Source organism: Vanellus vanellus (genome assembly GCF_965231255.1).
Source record: "Vanellus vanellus genome assembly, chromosome: 5".
Taxonomy (NCBI): Eukaryota; Metazoa; Chordata; class Aves; order Charadriiformes; family Charadriidae; genus Vanellus; species Vanellus vanellus.
In genome coordinates, this window is record NC_138910.1 from 52,943,460 (window position 1) to 52,960,480 (window position 17,021).

General features: G+C 46.9%; 1 protein-coding gene across 1 annotated transcript; it reads right to left on the bottom strand.

Annotated features, from left to right (window-relative positions):
• Positions 1-68: 68 nt before the first annotated feature.
• Positions 69-17,021, bottom strand: SCYL3 (SCY1 like pseudokinase 3). The gene is made up of 14 exons (XM_082484693.1): positions 16,944-17,021; positions 14,147-14,437; positions 13,426-13,611; positions 12,628-12,741; positions 11,599-11,655; positions 10,745-10,847; positions 10,027-10,138; positions 9,287-9,364; positions 6,954-7,093; positions 6,025-6,212; positions 5,310-5,481; positions 3,377-3,520; positions 2,124-2,857; positions 69-767 (listed from the first exon to the last, which is right to left on the bottom strand). The coding sequence occupies exons 2-14, from the start codon at positions 14,309-14,311 to the stop codon at positions 705-707; spliced, it is 2,256 nt and encodes a 751-aa protein (XP_082340819.1). The 5' UTR covers positions 14,312-14,437; positions 16,944-17,021; the 3' UTR covers positions 69-704.

Consider the following 17,021-nt stretch of genomic DNA (forward strand, 5'->3'; position numbering starts at 1 on the left):
ACAGTTTAAGGCTCTATACTGTTCTCTGAACATACCTCTACTGTTGGTTCTACTCCACACTAGGGTCATATTTTAAAAAATAATCTTTATTAGTCACAGTTAAGAGCAGAAAGAGTGCAGTACTTAAGCAGTTCATGTTCAGTGGTCCTTCACCGCATGGTTCCTGGCACCTCTTGTGCCATCCACTGACAGAACTATATAAACAGAAATAAATAAGTTGAGTAAACTGTACATTCATCTTAAAATCATCTCAGCTAAAAAGTTAAAAGGAGCCATTTCTAAGGGCTTTACTTTTCAAAAAAAAAAAAGAAAAAAAAAAGAGGCACATTAACAAAAGAACTCAGTGTGACTTTCATTTATTGTCATCAGTTTTTCAGAGCAGGGGTGAGTTCTAGAACAATTGTTTACACCACTCTTGACCTCCAGTAGCACGTCAGCACCAACACACCCATCACACTGTTCCTCTTTCCGGTAGCAGTGGCATGTACCACAGCTGGGCATATTGCTTGAGTGCAGGCCTCACCCCTGCAGTTTTTGGCACAGACTGGAAAGGAGCATCCACTGCAAGAGATCAGGCCCCATGGGATCTTGCTGGCTGCTGCAGCAAGCACCTGCCTTCTGACAAAAGCAGCGCTGAGGTACTTATCCATTGTATTGGGGAAGCAGCGACACACCATAAATTGCCTTTGTCTCTTTCAGTCCCATTACCAGTTAGCATCATCTTCCCAGTTCAACTCCTCTTCTTCACCCCAGCCTGCAGCTTCAGCCTAGAATCATGTAAAATTATCAACAGTAAGGCACACATACTGTACTTCTGTACTTAGCACAGCCAGCAGTAGCCTGTGCGGCTTGCAATGGCAGAGCAAGACATTCATCCAGAATGCTAAAAGACCAAAAATGAAGTGCCAGTATTTGCAGCTTTCTGTCTTAAAGAACTTTTAACTACAAAAGGAAACACCTTAAAGAGAACAGCAAACTAACAGGGAGAGTCTTCTATTTTTTTCCTAAAATTAAAGCAAGAACTGTTTGTACCAAACCACTTTCCATTAAGAACAGGATGCTATAAACTAGACCCTTTCTTTCCCCCTAGGAAACAGATGTTGTCCTGCTGTATTCTAACACTATGACTTTGATCTTGCCTGTCCACTGATGCAGCTCTTCTAGTCCACAGCACTGACTGCACTAGTGAGTGACTCCTCAAAAAATGGGGTTAATACCACAACAGTGCTTCTGAAAAATCAAGTGTGCTGGTTTCAATTGTTGTAAACAACTTCAGTTTACATCCAAGGCTCCTCTCCCCATGCTACCTGCTACCCCTGGGGGTAGCTCTCTTGAGGCTGAATTAGCAAAACAACTTGAAATCAACATGTATTCCCTAACAGAGTTACTTCTTCAGGAGGCAGTGCTGGGAGTGCTACCTCCCCTCCTTGGGAACAGAAGCTATCTCCAGAGTCTCTGTGATGGGGGGCTAGAGCGATTTACCTGCTTACTTAAAAAAGCAGTTTTATAACCTCCCCTGGTTCTCTGAGATGGAGAAACATCTCGGCTATTCTTTCATGAAAACAAAGCACCCAAAAAGCTTTAATCTGTAGTCCAGAGGTTCTGGTTTCCTGGTCCTTTATTTACAATGCTATTAGGTTTTCCTAAAAGAACCAGGAGTAACACTAAATCCTGAGCATCCTCTGTGCTTGAAAGACCCCTTCTGTTTGTGCATGGGCCCATGCCTGTTCAGCAGACAGGATCCAGCCTTGTTCTACCTGGCTGAAAAACTAAGATGCTCCCTAATCTCCCTATCCTTGCAGCCAGAATACAGCATCACAAATTAAAAGCTGGAGTTAAAACTCCTTAGTCAGTGCCTTCAAGTTAAGTCCAGTCCCTTGCTGTTTCTTACCACACCTCTCTTGCTGTAGTAATGGCCCACTGAATTACCTGGTGCCTGGTAAGATGTATTCACAGGTGAAGACTCAACTGTACAGTCATATGCTGCTGATACATCCTCAGGTTACCCACCATCTGATTAAGGAGCCTGCTGGTGCTACAACAGTGTGTTGTGCTATGTATGTGCTTTAGGATCCTCTCAAGTGTGCAGTCATTTAAACCCCACTGCCTATATACCCTCTTACCTCAATAACATCAGCTGCAGCAAATTTGGATGAAAACAGCGCATTCTGTGAGGCACCTTCTCTGCTGGATACTACACCCGAGTGACTGAGAACAACTGCTTCTGTCCTCGCTTCAGGTAAAATCAAGATAGCTGAAGAAGGTTTAATGTCTGGGATCATGTCAGCAAACCAGTCCAACTCAGGGTCTTGCACAGGTTTCCTCTTCACTTTGATTGTGAATTCTTCTCCCAGGCCAGACTCCGAGGAAGACTTCAACCTTTCCTGAAAGGTTGTTTTTGGCAGCACAGTTCCTCCCAGTTGTTCCTGGTGGTCCCAGTTGTCATTGCTCCAGCTGTTCCCAGGGCAGGACTTTGCAGGGGGACTCAGTCTGAGGCTTTTGAATTCTTTGCTCAGTTGAGTACCTGGCAGAGGCCTCGGTGTTTCAACTGCATCAGTTTGTGTCACAGTGAGGCAGTTTCCTGAAGAAAGTTCAGGACTAGGGCTGCTGGGCTCAAAGTCATCCCAAGGCTTCTCATCTACATCATGTTCAGCAAAATAAGGTCCCACACTGCCCTGCGGCTCTTGGGGCCGAATTTGAATGTTCACAGTTTTCTTGGTGTCTGTCTCCTCTGGCTCACTCCAGTCTGGCCACTCCTCTGCTGGCTTTTCAGAGGTAGTCAAAGAGCTCCTGCTGCTCCTTAGCATATTAATGTTTCCAGGAATTCCATTCAGGGGGCAGTAAGTGTCTTGCTCACCTGTGGAAGACAGAGGTATTACATACTCATTTCAAGACAGCAAGTGAGACAGTCATGCCTAAAACTCCTTGACATCACAGGTAGCACAGCCACCTTCCTGCTTGCAAAAGAGGGGTATTCATCTCAAAGTCCTGGGGCAATAGGAGCTGACTGATGATAAACAATAGGTGACTGAAAAAAGGCCAGGAAATTAAACTGAGTCAGCTTCTGAGGCCAGAGAATGAGCTGACCTATAAATCTAGTGATCTGCCGAGCTATGGGAGGCGTGAAAAAGCACAGCAGAGAACCTGCCATAAGGAAAGAGAAATTCACAGCCAGCCGGACGTCCACATATATCAGATTCCCAAATAACTATTCCCTAGGAAGTGAAGGGTCACACTTTTGTTCCTTCCCAGTTACTTTACTTGGTTCACTGAATCTTTCAGATCAGCACATGGGGGAAATTAACATATTTTCAAGCAACAGTTCATTTGTAGAACACTTGATTTCTAAAAAGGAAGAGCTAGGGCTAAGTTTTACCTGTTTTTACAGCCAGTGGATTGTCTTGCCGCACAGAAAGCTTCTTGACAGGTACGCTTCCAGAGATGGGGAACATACTAGAATTGTTCTTCAAGGGCCGAGAGGTTTGATTTCTCTGATTGCTTATGACATGGCTGGGGGAGTCTGCAGGGATAAAAGAAACACCTTAGTTGAAACTGCCCACAGCATTGGAATGTTCTTATTTACAACACTGACAAGCAATACTGAATGAAGATTGGCGCAGCAATGCAACAGCTGCGCCTCTTGAGCTGTATATAACACAGTTCCTGCCATCTGCAGCTCTTGCCAGGACAAAATTTAGGCAACTGTAAATGGTCAGTTCTTGCTGATATGTTCTTTCAAGAAATACACAACAAACAAACTGATTGTGATCAGAACAGATGCTTAAAAAAATGCCACCTGGCTGGATCCAAAATCCCAGCTTCTGTACTGCGTGGCATCACAAATCCCCTGTTACCTTCCTCTCATACAAAAGGACAGCACTGATAGTCACAACAATTCAAAGCATAAGCAAACTCACGTGACTACACAAACCCCTTTTTATGCTTGGGCATAAGCAAAGCAGCTTACAGAAACAAGAGTCTATCCTGAAGGCTGTGCAACAGCCTCCATCATACCACACCCGAGGTGAGGTGGCAGGCAGTAAAGACCATGCTTTGAAGCTGCACAAGTCAGGTTTGTTTCCCTGAGCCGGTGATAATAGCTTGGCAAGCACCTAGTTCCAGTTCATTTTTGGGAGTTGTGGCAGTGATTAACCAGCACCAGCCTCAACTGTGTGAGGCCCTGTTGCCCACCACCCCAGACCAGCACGGCTTGGGCCAGCCCTGCATCTGCTTCCTGGTGGCTCACCTGTGTTCCCAGCCAACTGCACCTGCCTGGGCTAGGGGCTGCAACTGCAGCCAGAGACACAGCCTGTGGCACTGGCAAGGACTGCAATTAACACACAGGACCCAAGCAAAGAGCTTATTAAGCCTCATGTGTTCAGCCTCTAGTACCATTTTTGCAGGTCATCACTCACATTTGAGGACAAAGGTGGGTTTTTTTTGTCATTTGTCAATAGTTTAATCAGGTCTAATTTTAAATATATTCAGAAAAATAAAGCTGGTTTTAGCATGTAATCCAAAGGTTTTTATTTACTATAGTCTACTAAAGTAAGGTAAAGCATAATAATGCAATGAGCCATCCACAGATTTTAATAAAGGGTGGTAGCTATCAGTACACACATAATCAGGAAGAAAACATTTATACTTAATTTGGTCTCTGTCATGCGTTTCATTTGGTATCTCTATGTCTAAAGTAGAACAAATGCTGATTCTTCCCCTCCAGTTACAAGCATTCTTAGTTTGAATATCCAGAAAAGTTTTCCCTTAGTACACTTGGTTCCAAGTTATCTAGCAGGTGCAGGGACTACTTTCTTCATTTGGATTAGCTGAAAAGCCTCCTGAGAGCTGAGAAAATAGGGAAGTTCGTATTCCTTTTCCAATCTATGAACAGAAATTGGGGGAAGAGGATGAGATTTACTATTTTTAAAACTGTGAAGGACAAAGGGAATATTAAACAACTATCTGGATAAATACAGATGTCCTTTAGGACACTATAGTTTTCCTCCAAAGACAAACACACACACTTAATTTCCTTTGCTTATGGAGATTCTTAAAATGAAGGAGATGATACTTATTTTTTTTCCCCCTGTATATTTCCTACATTTAAAATACTTTTATAGAACTCTTCTTATGATATCAATTCTGTATCTGCAAACAGCCAGCACCTCATTTAGGATTAAAGTTTAACTGCAAATTACCTTTTTTCAATTAACCTGTCAACAGCAAAAGATTAATCGTCCAAGAAACTGCCTACGTTGCTTGGACAGAATGGGCAAGAACACTGAGAGCACTCTGACTGTATCATTTACCTTCTGGGGAGAGATCAGCAGTTTTCATGAAACTTGGTGCAGAGCTTTTGAAAATCTTCGTTCTTTCTCCACCTACAACTACTTCAGGTCCAAGCAGGGAGACGAGAACTGCTAAGCTGTGCAGCGTTATCGCAACGATAGAGTCACTGGTATCTCGAAGACCCAGCAGTACCTACACCAAAAACAAGATAACATTACCAAGAAAAAAAATCTGCTTTTTCACTTCTTTCCCCTTTAAATGTTATATTTACAGCACATTTCACTTCTATGATCTCCCACAGCTCTCAGAAGATACTGGACATTATTCTGTAGCATAAGATTGGCCTTCCACCTTGTGATACAAGCTACAGAGGGTGACTGATCCTCATGCCTGGTGAGCACTGGACCCTAATGCCAAGGCATTCTGAGCTTAGACCGATCACTCTTCTATTCCTGACAGGTGTGGCGTGAAACAGAAACAGTCTGTTGTTGTGAGGCTGCCAGTCAAGGCTGGCAGGTATCAACAGCAGTGGTGTGTGTGACAGAGGGCGTTTAGTTTAACAAAACCAGTAACCCAGATCAGGATGGGGTGTAAGGGTTAGGGCTTGCATAGAAAGGAGGTCGCGAAATGTCTGTGGCCAGCACTATGAGATCCTAACTTTAAGCTAAGAACCAATGCGACCAGTAGAAATCCCATATTCTAGGATATACCGCGTGTTGTTTTGCTGTCCTTAACCTGTGGCAATATGATGTTTTTCAACTCCTCCCGAGAGAACAGTTCTGCGTAGGCATGAATGTGAGACAGCAACACCATTCGAACGTGCTCCTCGTGAACCTCAAATAGCTTCAGCAGCACAGGAATGACGTGCATCTGGAACAAGGCTGGCGACAGAAGGCAGCTGGTCTGGCTTTCTCCAGTTTGCTCTGGAGAGGAGAGGTGAAGATGAGAAAAAGCTGCTTCAATAAGGAGAGACAGCTCACCCAAAAGCTACTCACTGAGAAACCATAACAGCTGAGATCTACAGTGTCACCCTACTGCCAGGTCTGATTCTTTGTCAGCTGCCAACACAGCTCGCTTGGGATGTCAGAGAGGGGAAGGAGGAGAGGCAGCAGTGCCAGTGTCCATTGCTCGATGACAGCGGCTCTGAACACAGAAGGTCAAACAGTCACAGGTATTGCTTGGCTGAAACACCAGTAGCTACCTGGGAAAACCTAAGAAAGGGGAGGCAAAGAGTAGGGACGGAGATAGCTAGGGATCCAGCAAGACATGCTGAACACCCCTTACAGGGGAAAGGAGAAGAGACTGAGCACCCTTACAGGAGAATGAGGGCACTGGCAGAAGAAAAAACGTCAGGGAGGGTAGGGGAAAGGTGAGAAGAGGGATGTGCAGTGGGCCACGGAGAAAGCCTCGGGTGGGCGGGTGGGGTGACACGTAAATCTGGGAAAGAGCCTGAACAATTCCTAATTCTTTTCCCAACATCAGCAGAGCATCGGGAGTACTGCACATGGGGAGGCACACATAACTGTCCTTTCCAGTTCTGTACGTTACAGTATTTGTTCTGGTTAAACAAACACCACTATTCCCTTGATTCAATGGAACGACGACTCTGAATTCATTCCAAACTTGTCAGTAATAATTCTGAAGAGAAAGTATTTAAAGGTCACCTTTCTTTGGACCCAGCAGATGAGGAAGAAAACTCTTGACAGCTACAGGTTCTGCAAATACGAGCTGATTGAGAAGAAGAGGCACCAGCCGTGACGCTATCAGCTCCTCTGACAAGCCGGCTACCCTGTCCAGCAGGAATCTGTGTTCCAGGAGACAGCAAATAGTATCAAGGCAGTCTTCCACACATTTACAACTGCTGCCCTTAATAACGCTTTCCCCCCTTTTTATGTCTGCTTCATCTCCTAGAGACAAAGTCCCATTGCAGCCTCTCACTCTGTGTGTACGCTAACCTAGAAGGACAAGGCTCTGCTCTTGCCTGAGGCTTTCAGGCAAAAATAACACAAAGCAGGAGCCAGAGACACATCCTGTAAAACCCCATACCCACATCACAGCCCATCACACGCACATCCAGAAGCACCACTGCACCTGCAGTTGGCTCATGAAGGCTTCCCTCTCTGAGCAGCTGTGTACTGCTATGGCATCAAACTGCCTCAGAGCTGGTATCTCCCATGAAGTGCTACAGCGTTAAACTGCAGGAGACAGTTGTCCTCTCACCCCACAACCTCGTGCATCACAAGAGTTTTCCTACTGCTTGAGAAAAGGCTGTTCTACCCACCACACATGGCAAGTTTTCCTGGCAAAAAAGGAATCCCATTTTGAAACCACTTCCATTGAATACATTTTAGAGGTGGCCAAAAAAGTATGGGTTTGGTTTATTAAGTCACAGAGTTTGATTTTGTGCAACTGCTCTTCCTTGTAGGATTTTCATTTTTAAAATATCAGTAGCAGTTACTGCTTTTTTTTTTAGGCTTGGAGGAGACTAAGAGCAGTAGTGCTCATGCTGTGAAAGCCCCACTGCCTGATAAAGGGGCAACACTGCCATATCTTTAAGCAAAGCATTCACTCCCTCCGTCAGCAAACACTGCTGTTAGAGATAGTGGGAACCACTCTGAATGCTCCTGCTAAGATCCTCTTTCTCCTCTTATTTCCTTCACTTAGTCTCAAACTAGTGAAATCAAACTAGTGTTACAACTGATGGTGACCACAGAAGTATAAAACAGGCAGGAAAATAGCTCTGGAAGAACACCGAGGCTCTTCTATATGGAAAAAGAAATAAAAACTCAGCTTCTCCCTTTTTCAGGCACAGATAATGCCGTGACTACACAGAAGCTACCTCACAGAAAAATTCTTGGGGACCACGACAATAGGATTTCCTGCAGATGCTGCACTACTGCAGCTGAGACATCCATTACAAACAACAGCTTTACCCAGACTGGGCTGGCACCATGAGATTAATTAATCCAAAATGTCTTATTGAAAACTCTCTCATTAGCAATTTAGAAGATCTGCCTAAATGGAAAAAATTTTCAGCCTCAAGAGGTGCCTGGTGCTAGACTTCCCTTTTTTGCAAAGTCACATCTAAAAGCTACTTCTCAGAATGAGGCAAGGGGAAGATTCTTTCTTTCCAGCACATTAAAAGAAGCTCTCTGATATTTTAGAGTATTTTGAAAGTGGGTGAGCACATAGCCTTTGTGTAAAGCAACAGGGCCCTGCGACAGCTCCAGTGAGGAGCTGTTCACCAGAGCTTGAGGAGATGAGCTGTTAGGCCACATTCCCTCCTCTACTGCAATGCTTCAGCACATGAACGGGCTTTTCAAATGATTCCTGCTTAGCCACGGTGCAGTGGGAGACAAGACAGTGCTGCTAAAGTGGGTGGAAGAGAACCTGAATAATTTAACTTCTGCTAATAACATCAGCGTTCTGCCCCACAAAGTGCATTAACTCCATTAGAACATGGACAATGGAAAAATGCTTTCCTTTTCATATCCCTGTACTTCTGGGAAGGCTTCTGTTCTTGGCCCTGCAGGAGTTCAGCCCAGCTGCTACCAAGCAGACGGGATTCAGAAAAGCACACCTGAAGTGATGCATGTCACTACAGTCCGGTTTCTGACCAATTCTCCAGTGACAGCAATTGGTCTGTAGCAGGTAAAAACCCTGCTCTCCATACAGCTGTGCACAGCGTCACTCTGGAGGCTGGCAAGTATCAGAATGATGCAGAGCCTGGCAGGTACCACTCCTCCCAAACATCAAACCATTCACAACAAACTGGGAAAGGAGGGAGTAAATAGTTTCATGTTTGATGTGATTATTACTTTGGCTGGAGTACCCAAAATATTACAGAGCAAACAAAGTTCTGCCAAAGCAATCAAAATCTGGCACCTGAGGAACTACCTCTCTGGCCACCAGCCTTTCCAGATCCCCCCCACCTGGTCCCATTTGGCAGAAGTATTTATGAAATAAGAAGCTTCCAGATTACAGTTCCTTCACTTACTTGAAAAATTCAGTTTTTTCTTCCTCGGACTTTAGTGTTAAGGTCTTCAGAAAGTTCACAACTTCCAGAAAATCATTCCTAAGCACAAAACACAGGCTGTAAACCATGATCCTTATTGATGCTTAAACCACACACAACTAGGAGACTGCAAATCCCCATCCTTCATTTAGCAGACAGAACTAGACAGAGGAACACAAGACAAACGCCAGTGGACCAAGAATGCCGGCGTAGCGGTCTGACCCAACAGTTGTGCCTGCACAGCGCTGCACTCTACGTCAGCAATTCACAGGAAGACCTGGGCAACGTGGCATCAGCCACCTCTGACCACCTTCCTGGGCCAATGATCAGAAGGAAGTGCCACCCAGAGAAGCACTTGGGTGACAGCAGACACAGCTCTCTGTGGATTATCTCGGAGCCTGCTTTGCTCCAGCAGCATCGCTAATGATTTTATTTTCTAGAGCATTTCCCACCACCTCCCATGAGCCTGGGGAGATCCAACTGACGGTGTGACTAAGGGACACGCTTCTGTCGCCACTGCTAGCTCAGCACCTCATTTGGGATGCTGATAATGGTTTCTTAATTTAAGGAGTCTCTTTGTCAAAGATCCCTGTAAGAGGCAGGGATTAAATCTGCACTTCCCATCTGATAAGGAACACCCCTTTGCAAAATTAACACATTTGCAACAAAGAAACAAGCACTATCGAGACATACCAAGAGGGGCAGGATATTCCTTTCCTTACCTGAAGAACTCATGAGACAATAAGCTGGACAGTGATGGACGACACTTTGGATCTGGATTCAGCAGTGTACTGTGCAAGGTTTGCTGAAAGCTGGAGAGAATGTCTGCTGAAACTGGAAGCCAGAGCACCTACAGTTAGATTTCTCGCTCAACACTGAAGAAGCTCTGTTCAGGAGTCCTCCTCCCTCCCAAAAACCTTATTTTAGAAGCTCTACTTGATAATAAAACTGCTCATATATGTCCCTAATGGAAAGGGAAAACAGCATTTCCATTTCTCTCCCTAGGCTTCTTGGCTATTGGGGCACCAGGGAGTGCTACTGTTCTCCAGGAAGCTTCCTGCTCCCTCTCTGCTAGAAGGCAGCAGCTCCTGCTGCGCTGTGGTACACATCCATGCGCCCACGTCCACAACCCTTGATGAAGCGTCTGGTGGGTCAGAGACCAAGTGAACCTCTGACTGCCGCAGAGCCGATTTGGGAGTGCTTTGTTTTGCAGGCTGGTGACCTCCAGCCACATCTGTCTGTGTTCAGATGCAGGAAGAGGGGAATACAGGAGAAGCTGAAGGCTGTATTTTAACCTAACCAACACGGAGAACAACGATGGCCACTGAACCTGTAGCACATCTGTCAGCTGCAACAAAAAGCAAATGGCTCAGTTGACACAGGAAAGGAATAAGCTACAGGGGCCAGTCAATAGCAAACTAAACACGTGTCATTCCTCACCCTGATCATTTAGGACTGTCAGGAGGTTTTCAACCATTGTTCCAAACGCGTAGGCATCCCTCGCATGCCCATAGCTGTTGGGCAGAATTTTGAAATCTGCAGACTGAAAAAGCCAAAAAAAACCAAACGATTGGCAAAGCAGGAGCTTATGAAATACTTGACAGTCTCCACAAATCTCTATTCCTCCCCCACCATATAGACTCTCAAATTCTTTTTATAGCACCAAAACTGCACTACAAGTAGAGTATTATGCCAAAAAAAACACCACCGGGGAATTTATAACCCACAGGAGTAACTACATCATGATGAAACAACTCCCCCATGAATGCATGCAGCAATCGCAAGTCAACAACTTTCAGCATTTCTATGGAAACAGGTGTTAATTAGAGAGAAAGCAAGCACTCCTTTAAGATAAGCAACTCACAGGATTCTTAATAGACAGGAGGTGACTAACAAGTTAAAAAAAAAAAAGCTGTTGTATGTGAGAGTTACGCAACCGTGTGACCACAGTGATCTGGGCAATCTCAGCAACTACTCTGTAATTTTTACAAAGCTTTGATGATTTAGAAGCATTAAAGCTGCCACACAAAGGGTTTGAAAAATATTACAACAACCTGCTGTCCTACCACTCCTCATTCAGAATTTCACTTCCCTGTGTCCAACACCGTACCCAAACCAGGGATGGGAGCAAAGTGGCAGGGAAAGGAAGAGAGTAAACTTCAGGTATTATCCAACAGCCACTTCTTCCCATTCAGGCATAAGGAAATAAAACATGTGAAGGAAAACTATTTCCCAACCATTGCACTTTTATTTGTTGCCAGCAAGAAGTTCCACCAGCAAGTGATGTTACTCACCATCTCCTCGCAAGGGATACACGACTGATCTCGTACCGACTTGACGTGACAGAGGAACTGGAAGAAGAGGGGACACATGAGCTGCCTCGACCACTTATCTGTGCCAAGCAGCAGGAGCAGGCTCTCCCTGCGGGCCAGGGCTGAGTGGGTGGCAGGAAGTCCGCCCCTGCCCCTTCAGCTGCCGCCCAGGGCAGGCTGCGCTTTTCTCTGCCCAGAGGGGAAGCACGAATGGATAAGGGGGGAAGCACCAAGTTGACAGAAAGCAACTTCAGGGCATCACAGCCAGCTCATCCCGTTAGTCCTCAGTCTTATTGTCCCACATGATCCATCTGGATGGGGAAAGGATTTCATGAGCTTTAGCAGCCAGGTTTTACTGCCATGCTCCTTGCATTGTTGTGCACCAGTTGTGTGTCTGCCTGATCCCTTCTGAAAGGTGATACATGCCAGGGACACTCAGTTGTGAAGGATTTGTAGATCCTCTGGGCAAAAACTCAATATACATTTACAACACAGTGCCAGGCTGCAGCAATGACTCTGCACAGCATGCAGCAGAAATCAGGATTTTTTCTGCTAAGACCAGTAACAACCAGTGAAGATAACAGCAGCAAAAGCTAAAGAGTAATTTAAATTAATTTTTCTTATTGACTCGTTTCAACACGGATCTTCCTGCTTCACACGAAAGCTTTTTTTTTTTTTTTTTTTTTTTTTAGTTTGTGTTTAACAGTCCAGAGGAACAAAGATTTCTCTCTCCTCAGTCTTGACCTACCCTCCAGCCAGCAGTCTCCCTTAGAAAAGCAGCTGCTTTTTGGCTAACGGGAAACTAGTTTCTGTTTGTCTAGATGTTGTAGTTTATAGTTAGGGTGTCCTTAGAGCAAAGATTCAGGTCAGAGCTGGAAGTGAGCCAACACGCTTAACAGTAAATGCGAGTAACTGGAAGGACTTGGGCCCTCGCATCGGTAAGGCGGCCAGTTTCAGCAGGCCAGGAGCCCTCTCCCAGGCACCAGAGGGTGCGCTTTGCTTGGCTCTTACCTCTGGGGTAGCTTCACTGAATTTACAGACTGTTTCCATTCCTCCCAGCTTCCAGTGCCCATCCTCACTTACAAACACAGATGATAAACAGACATTGTTATGCGTTAGGTTTCCCTAAAACATAAAAAAAAAAAGAAAAAAAAGGATAACATACTTGGGGATAGATGAGGATGTAAAATCTTAATCAGCGCTAATTAGGTGCTGCAAGGAGCTGAGGAAAAGAGCCAAAAAGCACACAATTCTAAAGGTCATTCAGGATTTTGAAGGTGACTAGCAGGTATTTGGCAGACGGACTGGGGTTTTAGAGCAGACAAAGCTCTAATTGTCACAGCCCGTGCAATACAATTGTAAATCCAGAGAAGACCTCCAACTATTAACACAAAGCCCAAAAGCTACACTCTGAGCTGGGATTTAACTGCAGTCCTGGACAAACACACAGTGCCAAAACAGGGGAGCGGTGACACCGATCTCTGACATGTGGCAACAGCTGTAAATAAATGCCAAGGCCAAGCAACCCCATTATCCCTAAAGTAAGAAGCACTGCAAGCAGATGTCAATTCATGAACTGGGAATGGCTGCCTTACTTCCAAAACCCACAGCATTTCCAATTACACTTCCTCCTACAAAGCAGCCAATGATTTGAGCATTTTCAGCCTAAAAGAACTCGGGCGTGGGTCTGTCTTTTTGTGGAGAACCAGGAATGAGACAGTCATCCAGGCAAGCCCAGGTACAACGCTCTCTTGTCACGTTTCATCTGGCTCGCACCAAAGCGTGACAACTGCTGCTGATGGTACCTACCCTGTCATGGAGGAAGATGAGCGCCAGCAACACATCGTAGATCCCTGCACAGATTTCTGCAGAAGAGAGCGTCTCCAGGACCATCTCCAAAGGCTTCACACGTTCTGTAACCAGGTGGATCCCATTCACTTCCACAGTACAAGAGAGGAAGCGCAGAAGGCAAGGGTGGCGCAAGGTTTTCAGGTGCTTCCAGAAACAAAGACATCTGTTAAATCTCATCCAGGGCATCTCTTTTGGCTGCAGAGCTTGGCCTTGTGCTTTTAGCCACATTTTCTGCTTGCATTTAGATAGCCCAGCTCTGCTCCTCACCATGCACTCAGAACACTCGCTCACTCGTTGCAGAACCCATTATAATATATCTACATAAAGTCTTACACAGAATAAACACAGTATTTTGGCTAGGGTCCACCTAAGAAAGACTCTCTGACTTGGATCTGCAGGACGAGACCGGTACTCTGCAAAGTAATGCAGGTATTACTGTCCAAACCCCACTTCCCACTGCTGCTCGCGTTGTGCGGCGCACGATGAGCTTCGCAGCTGCCGACCCCCTTCTCCCCCCACTGCACGGCAGCTGTTTGCAGCCACGGTCCACTTCGACCTTTTCTCCAGCCTTTACCTCCCAACGGTTTGACCCTCATTAACTGATTCCCGTCCCTCCAAGAAAAAAAAAAAAAGAGGCATAGCTCTCACAAGTCTGTCCCAGGCACACTCTCTACCATACCTTGGCAGCTTTATTAACCTTATCTTCATTCTCTCGCTTGTACACAAAGACTGAAGCAAGTTTGCCATCTTGTAGCACGGCCGAATAAATTGTGTGTCCAGTTGGCAGTGTGAATGGCGGCTCTTCTAGTGCGCAGCTCTTTAAAGCGCTGTTCTCCGAGCCCATCACTTGCAGAGTTCAGCCGCTGTAGAGGTTCCCTCTTGTTGACAAACAGGCCTTTGGGCAAAGGAAGATTTTTTCAGACAGATTCCGTTCTGGCAGGCACTGTCGAGTTCACCTTCAGAGCATTTTCTGAAAAGCATGAGACAGCCATGAAGAACCTCCTCCTGCCAGCGTCCTCTCCTTCAGTTTAAAGACAAGAATAAAATCCCCATCCATTGGAAAAGAAATCGAGTGTCCACAAAAGGGTTCAGATCAACAGGTGAGCAGTTCTCTAGCTGTGGACCTAGGACTGCACAAGCGTCTGTGCCAGCATCGCCACTAGACATCACCAGCTCTGCCACAGAGGAATAGACAGTATGGCATCCACAACTAGCTCTTGACCTGGCTACCAAGCTGAGAGTCCACCAAAACCAGGATCCACCGATACCCCCAGCCATGCAGACACCTACTCAGCCCAGTCAGCAGTTAGGAACTGTGATTGCCACTGCCTTAAAGCACAAGGAGCCCCCAGCCTTCTTAAAAGCAGCCATTCCTCAATGCTCCAAGCCATAGAGTGAACCTACAGTCAGGTAGCCTCCTCCAGCAGCATGCTTTCCCCCATTACCTTCTCTCCATCTGATAAATAATCCATCTGCCTGCCAACCCTTCCTTCCGCCCACAGCCTCTGTCAGGAAGAGGCTGACACAGATTTTTGTGCTGCTTCCTCGCATACAGAACCGGTAAAACAAACACGCTGATTGCAGAGGCGCTTTCAGAAAACACTGACCGAGCACATGCTCTGTAATCAGGCTTTGCCATCACAGGCTACGGGTGAGACCCTGAATACCGGTCTGTACACAGAAGTTAGCAAACGATCTTTAGTATTGAGAGAAGGAGAGAGCAAAACCTCATTTTTCAGAAAAAGCAGGGAAAAACATTGCCTGCTCCCACACATTTTTTGCAACTGGAGAATCCCTTTGTGGCTGGGCATTTACCTGCATTCTCTGCTCTTTTCAGCTTTGCTTTGGTTGCTAGTTCTCCTGGAATTATTTCTCAGTCAGATTTTTGCACAGGACAGCTGAAAGTACCTGAACTGATCTAGTGGCTCGCATTCCTCCAAACACATACGGATATATTCATCGCTTACAAATCTGGCTTCGGGGACGCCCACAGTTCAGAAATAGTGTAACATCAGAGTCATTCAAATAACTGTGATCTACTCGAGTGCCACTGTACGACAGCCAGCTCCAAACAAGCATCCCCCACTCCAGGTAACCGCATCTCAGGAGGAGCCCAGCACCCCTCGGTATCAAACGCCAGACACCTTCAAGAGAGCGGCTTCGAACAACCAAGCAGCAACAGCAGCCTGTGGAACCACCAGCCACGCTTTTCAGGAACACGTCAGCTTCGCAAAACTATCGCTTGGCTTCTTTTCTTTTCCAAAGCATTCCAAAACACACTGGCTATTGAAACTCCTGCAGGCAAAAGCATAGGTGCTTAGGTGTGGCTAAAACCCATGGAGAAATTCTTCCAATGCTAAAATAAATTGTCAGTCACACTACAGCGTGCATGGACCACGTATGCTTTGTGGGTTAAAAGCATTACCCGCATTATAACCCTTTGATATCTTATTTTCAATAAATTGTAAACACAAACATTAGATGTAACACACAGTGCACCTTGAGATGGAGCAGAGCCCAGCAGGGAAGGACAGAGGGCCTGGCAGTTAACATCGATTTGGGTTTGCTACCATAAACTATGTTAAGAGTTGGAATTTCAATTTAGCTTCTTTATGGAATGACAGCACTCTGCATATGAGGCATCTACCTGAAACACGTACACTAAGCCCTGTCACTCCACAGCTAAGAGCCAGGCAGTTCCCGGCTTTCCCCTCACCCTGCCTGTGCCTCCCACGCCAGCGGAGCCCCCGGGAAGCCGCTGCAGATGTTATGGAGCTTTGCTCCTAAAAGCAGAGGTTTCCCAGCGCGGCACCTGCCAACATCCAGCGGGCACCTTGCGCAAGCAGTGCCGCCAAGGCAGACAGCTGGGCGATCCAGAGGCAACAGCCTCCCTGGCAAAGGAAGCGTGATTTTGTCGTGCCTTCCGAAGGACCGCTGAACCCCGGGCCCCCGGCGTGGGGACAGCGCAGGCCCTTTAGCAGGGAGGGCTCCCCGAGAAACACCAGCGTGACACCACCCGCCCGGAACAACCCCGCTGCCTACAGCGCGCTCAAAACAACGACAGTCACTAATGCGGTATTTGGTTTGTGTTCCCTCCCTCCCCGAGTTTTTGCCCCTACCTGCGAGTCACAAATCCCCGCACGGAGGGACAGCCGGGCCGGCGGCACTCTGCCCCGAGCCAGGCCTGAGCCACCGGCTCCAGCCCGAGCCGCCCGCCCGGCCTAGGCGGGGGCGGAGTGCCCGTGCTCCGGCCAGCGCCAGGCCGGCCACCGCCGGGACACCGACACCGGGTCCCCGGGACCACCAGCGCCCTGGGGCGGGTGGGGGAGCGGAGCCCTGGTCACCCCCATTCACCGCCGCCCCCCCAGCCCCTCATTAACGGCCTCCACCATTAGCCCCTGCCACCTTCCGCTACCTGCCTCCGCCATCGGCGCCTGTCGGCCCCCGCCTACCCGCCCCGCCCGCCCCCTCCCCACCTGCTCCCCGCCGGACCGGGAGAGGGGGGAGGTGGTGCCGCCTCGTCCCCGCCGGCCGCTCCCTCCCTCTCAGCGCGG

Excerpts from the sequence above, each read along its gene's own strand:
- SCYL3 (XM_082484693.1), bottom strand. The coding sequence starts at position 14,311 with ATGGGCTCGGAGAACAGCGCTTTAAAGAGCTGCGCACTAGAAGAGCCG. Across the intron at positions 7,094-9,286 it reads GAAAAAACTGAATTTTTCAA|ATTCCTGCTGGACAGGGTAG; the intron begins GTAAGTGAAGGA and ends CCTGGAACACAG. Across the intron at positions 5,482-6,024 it reads AAAACATCATATTGCCACAG|GTACTGCTGGGTCTTCGAGA; the intron begins GTTAAGGACAGC and ends TTTTTGGTGTAG.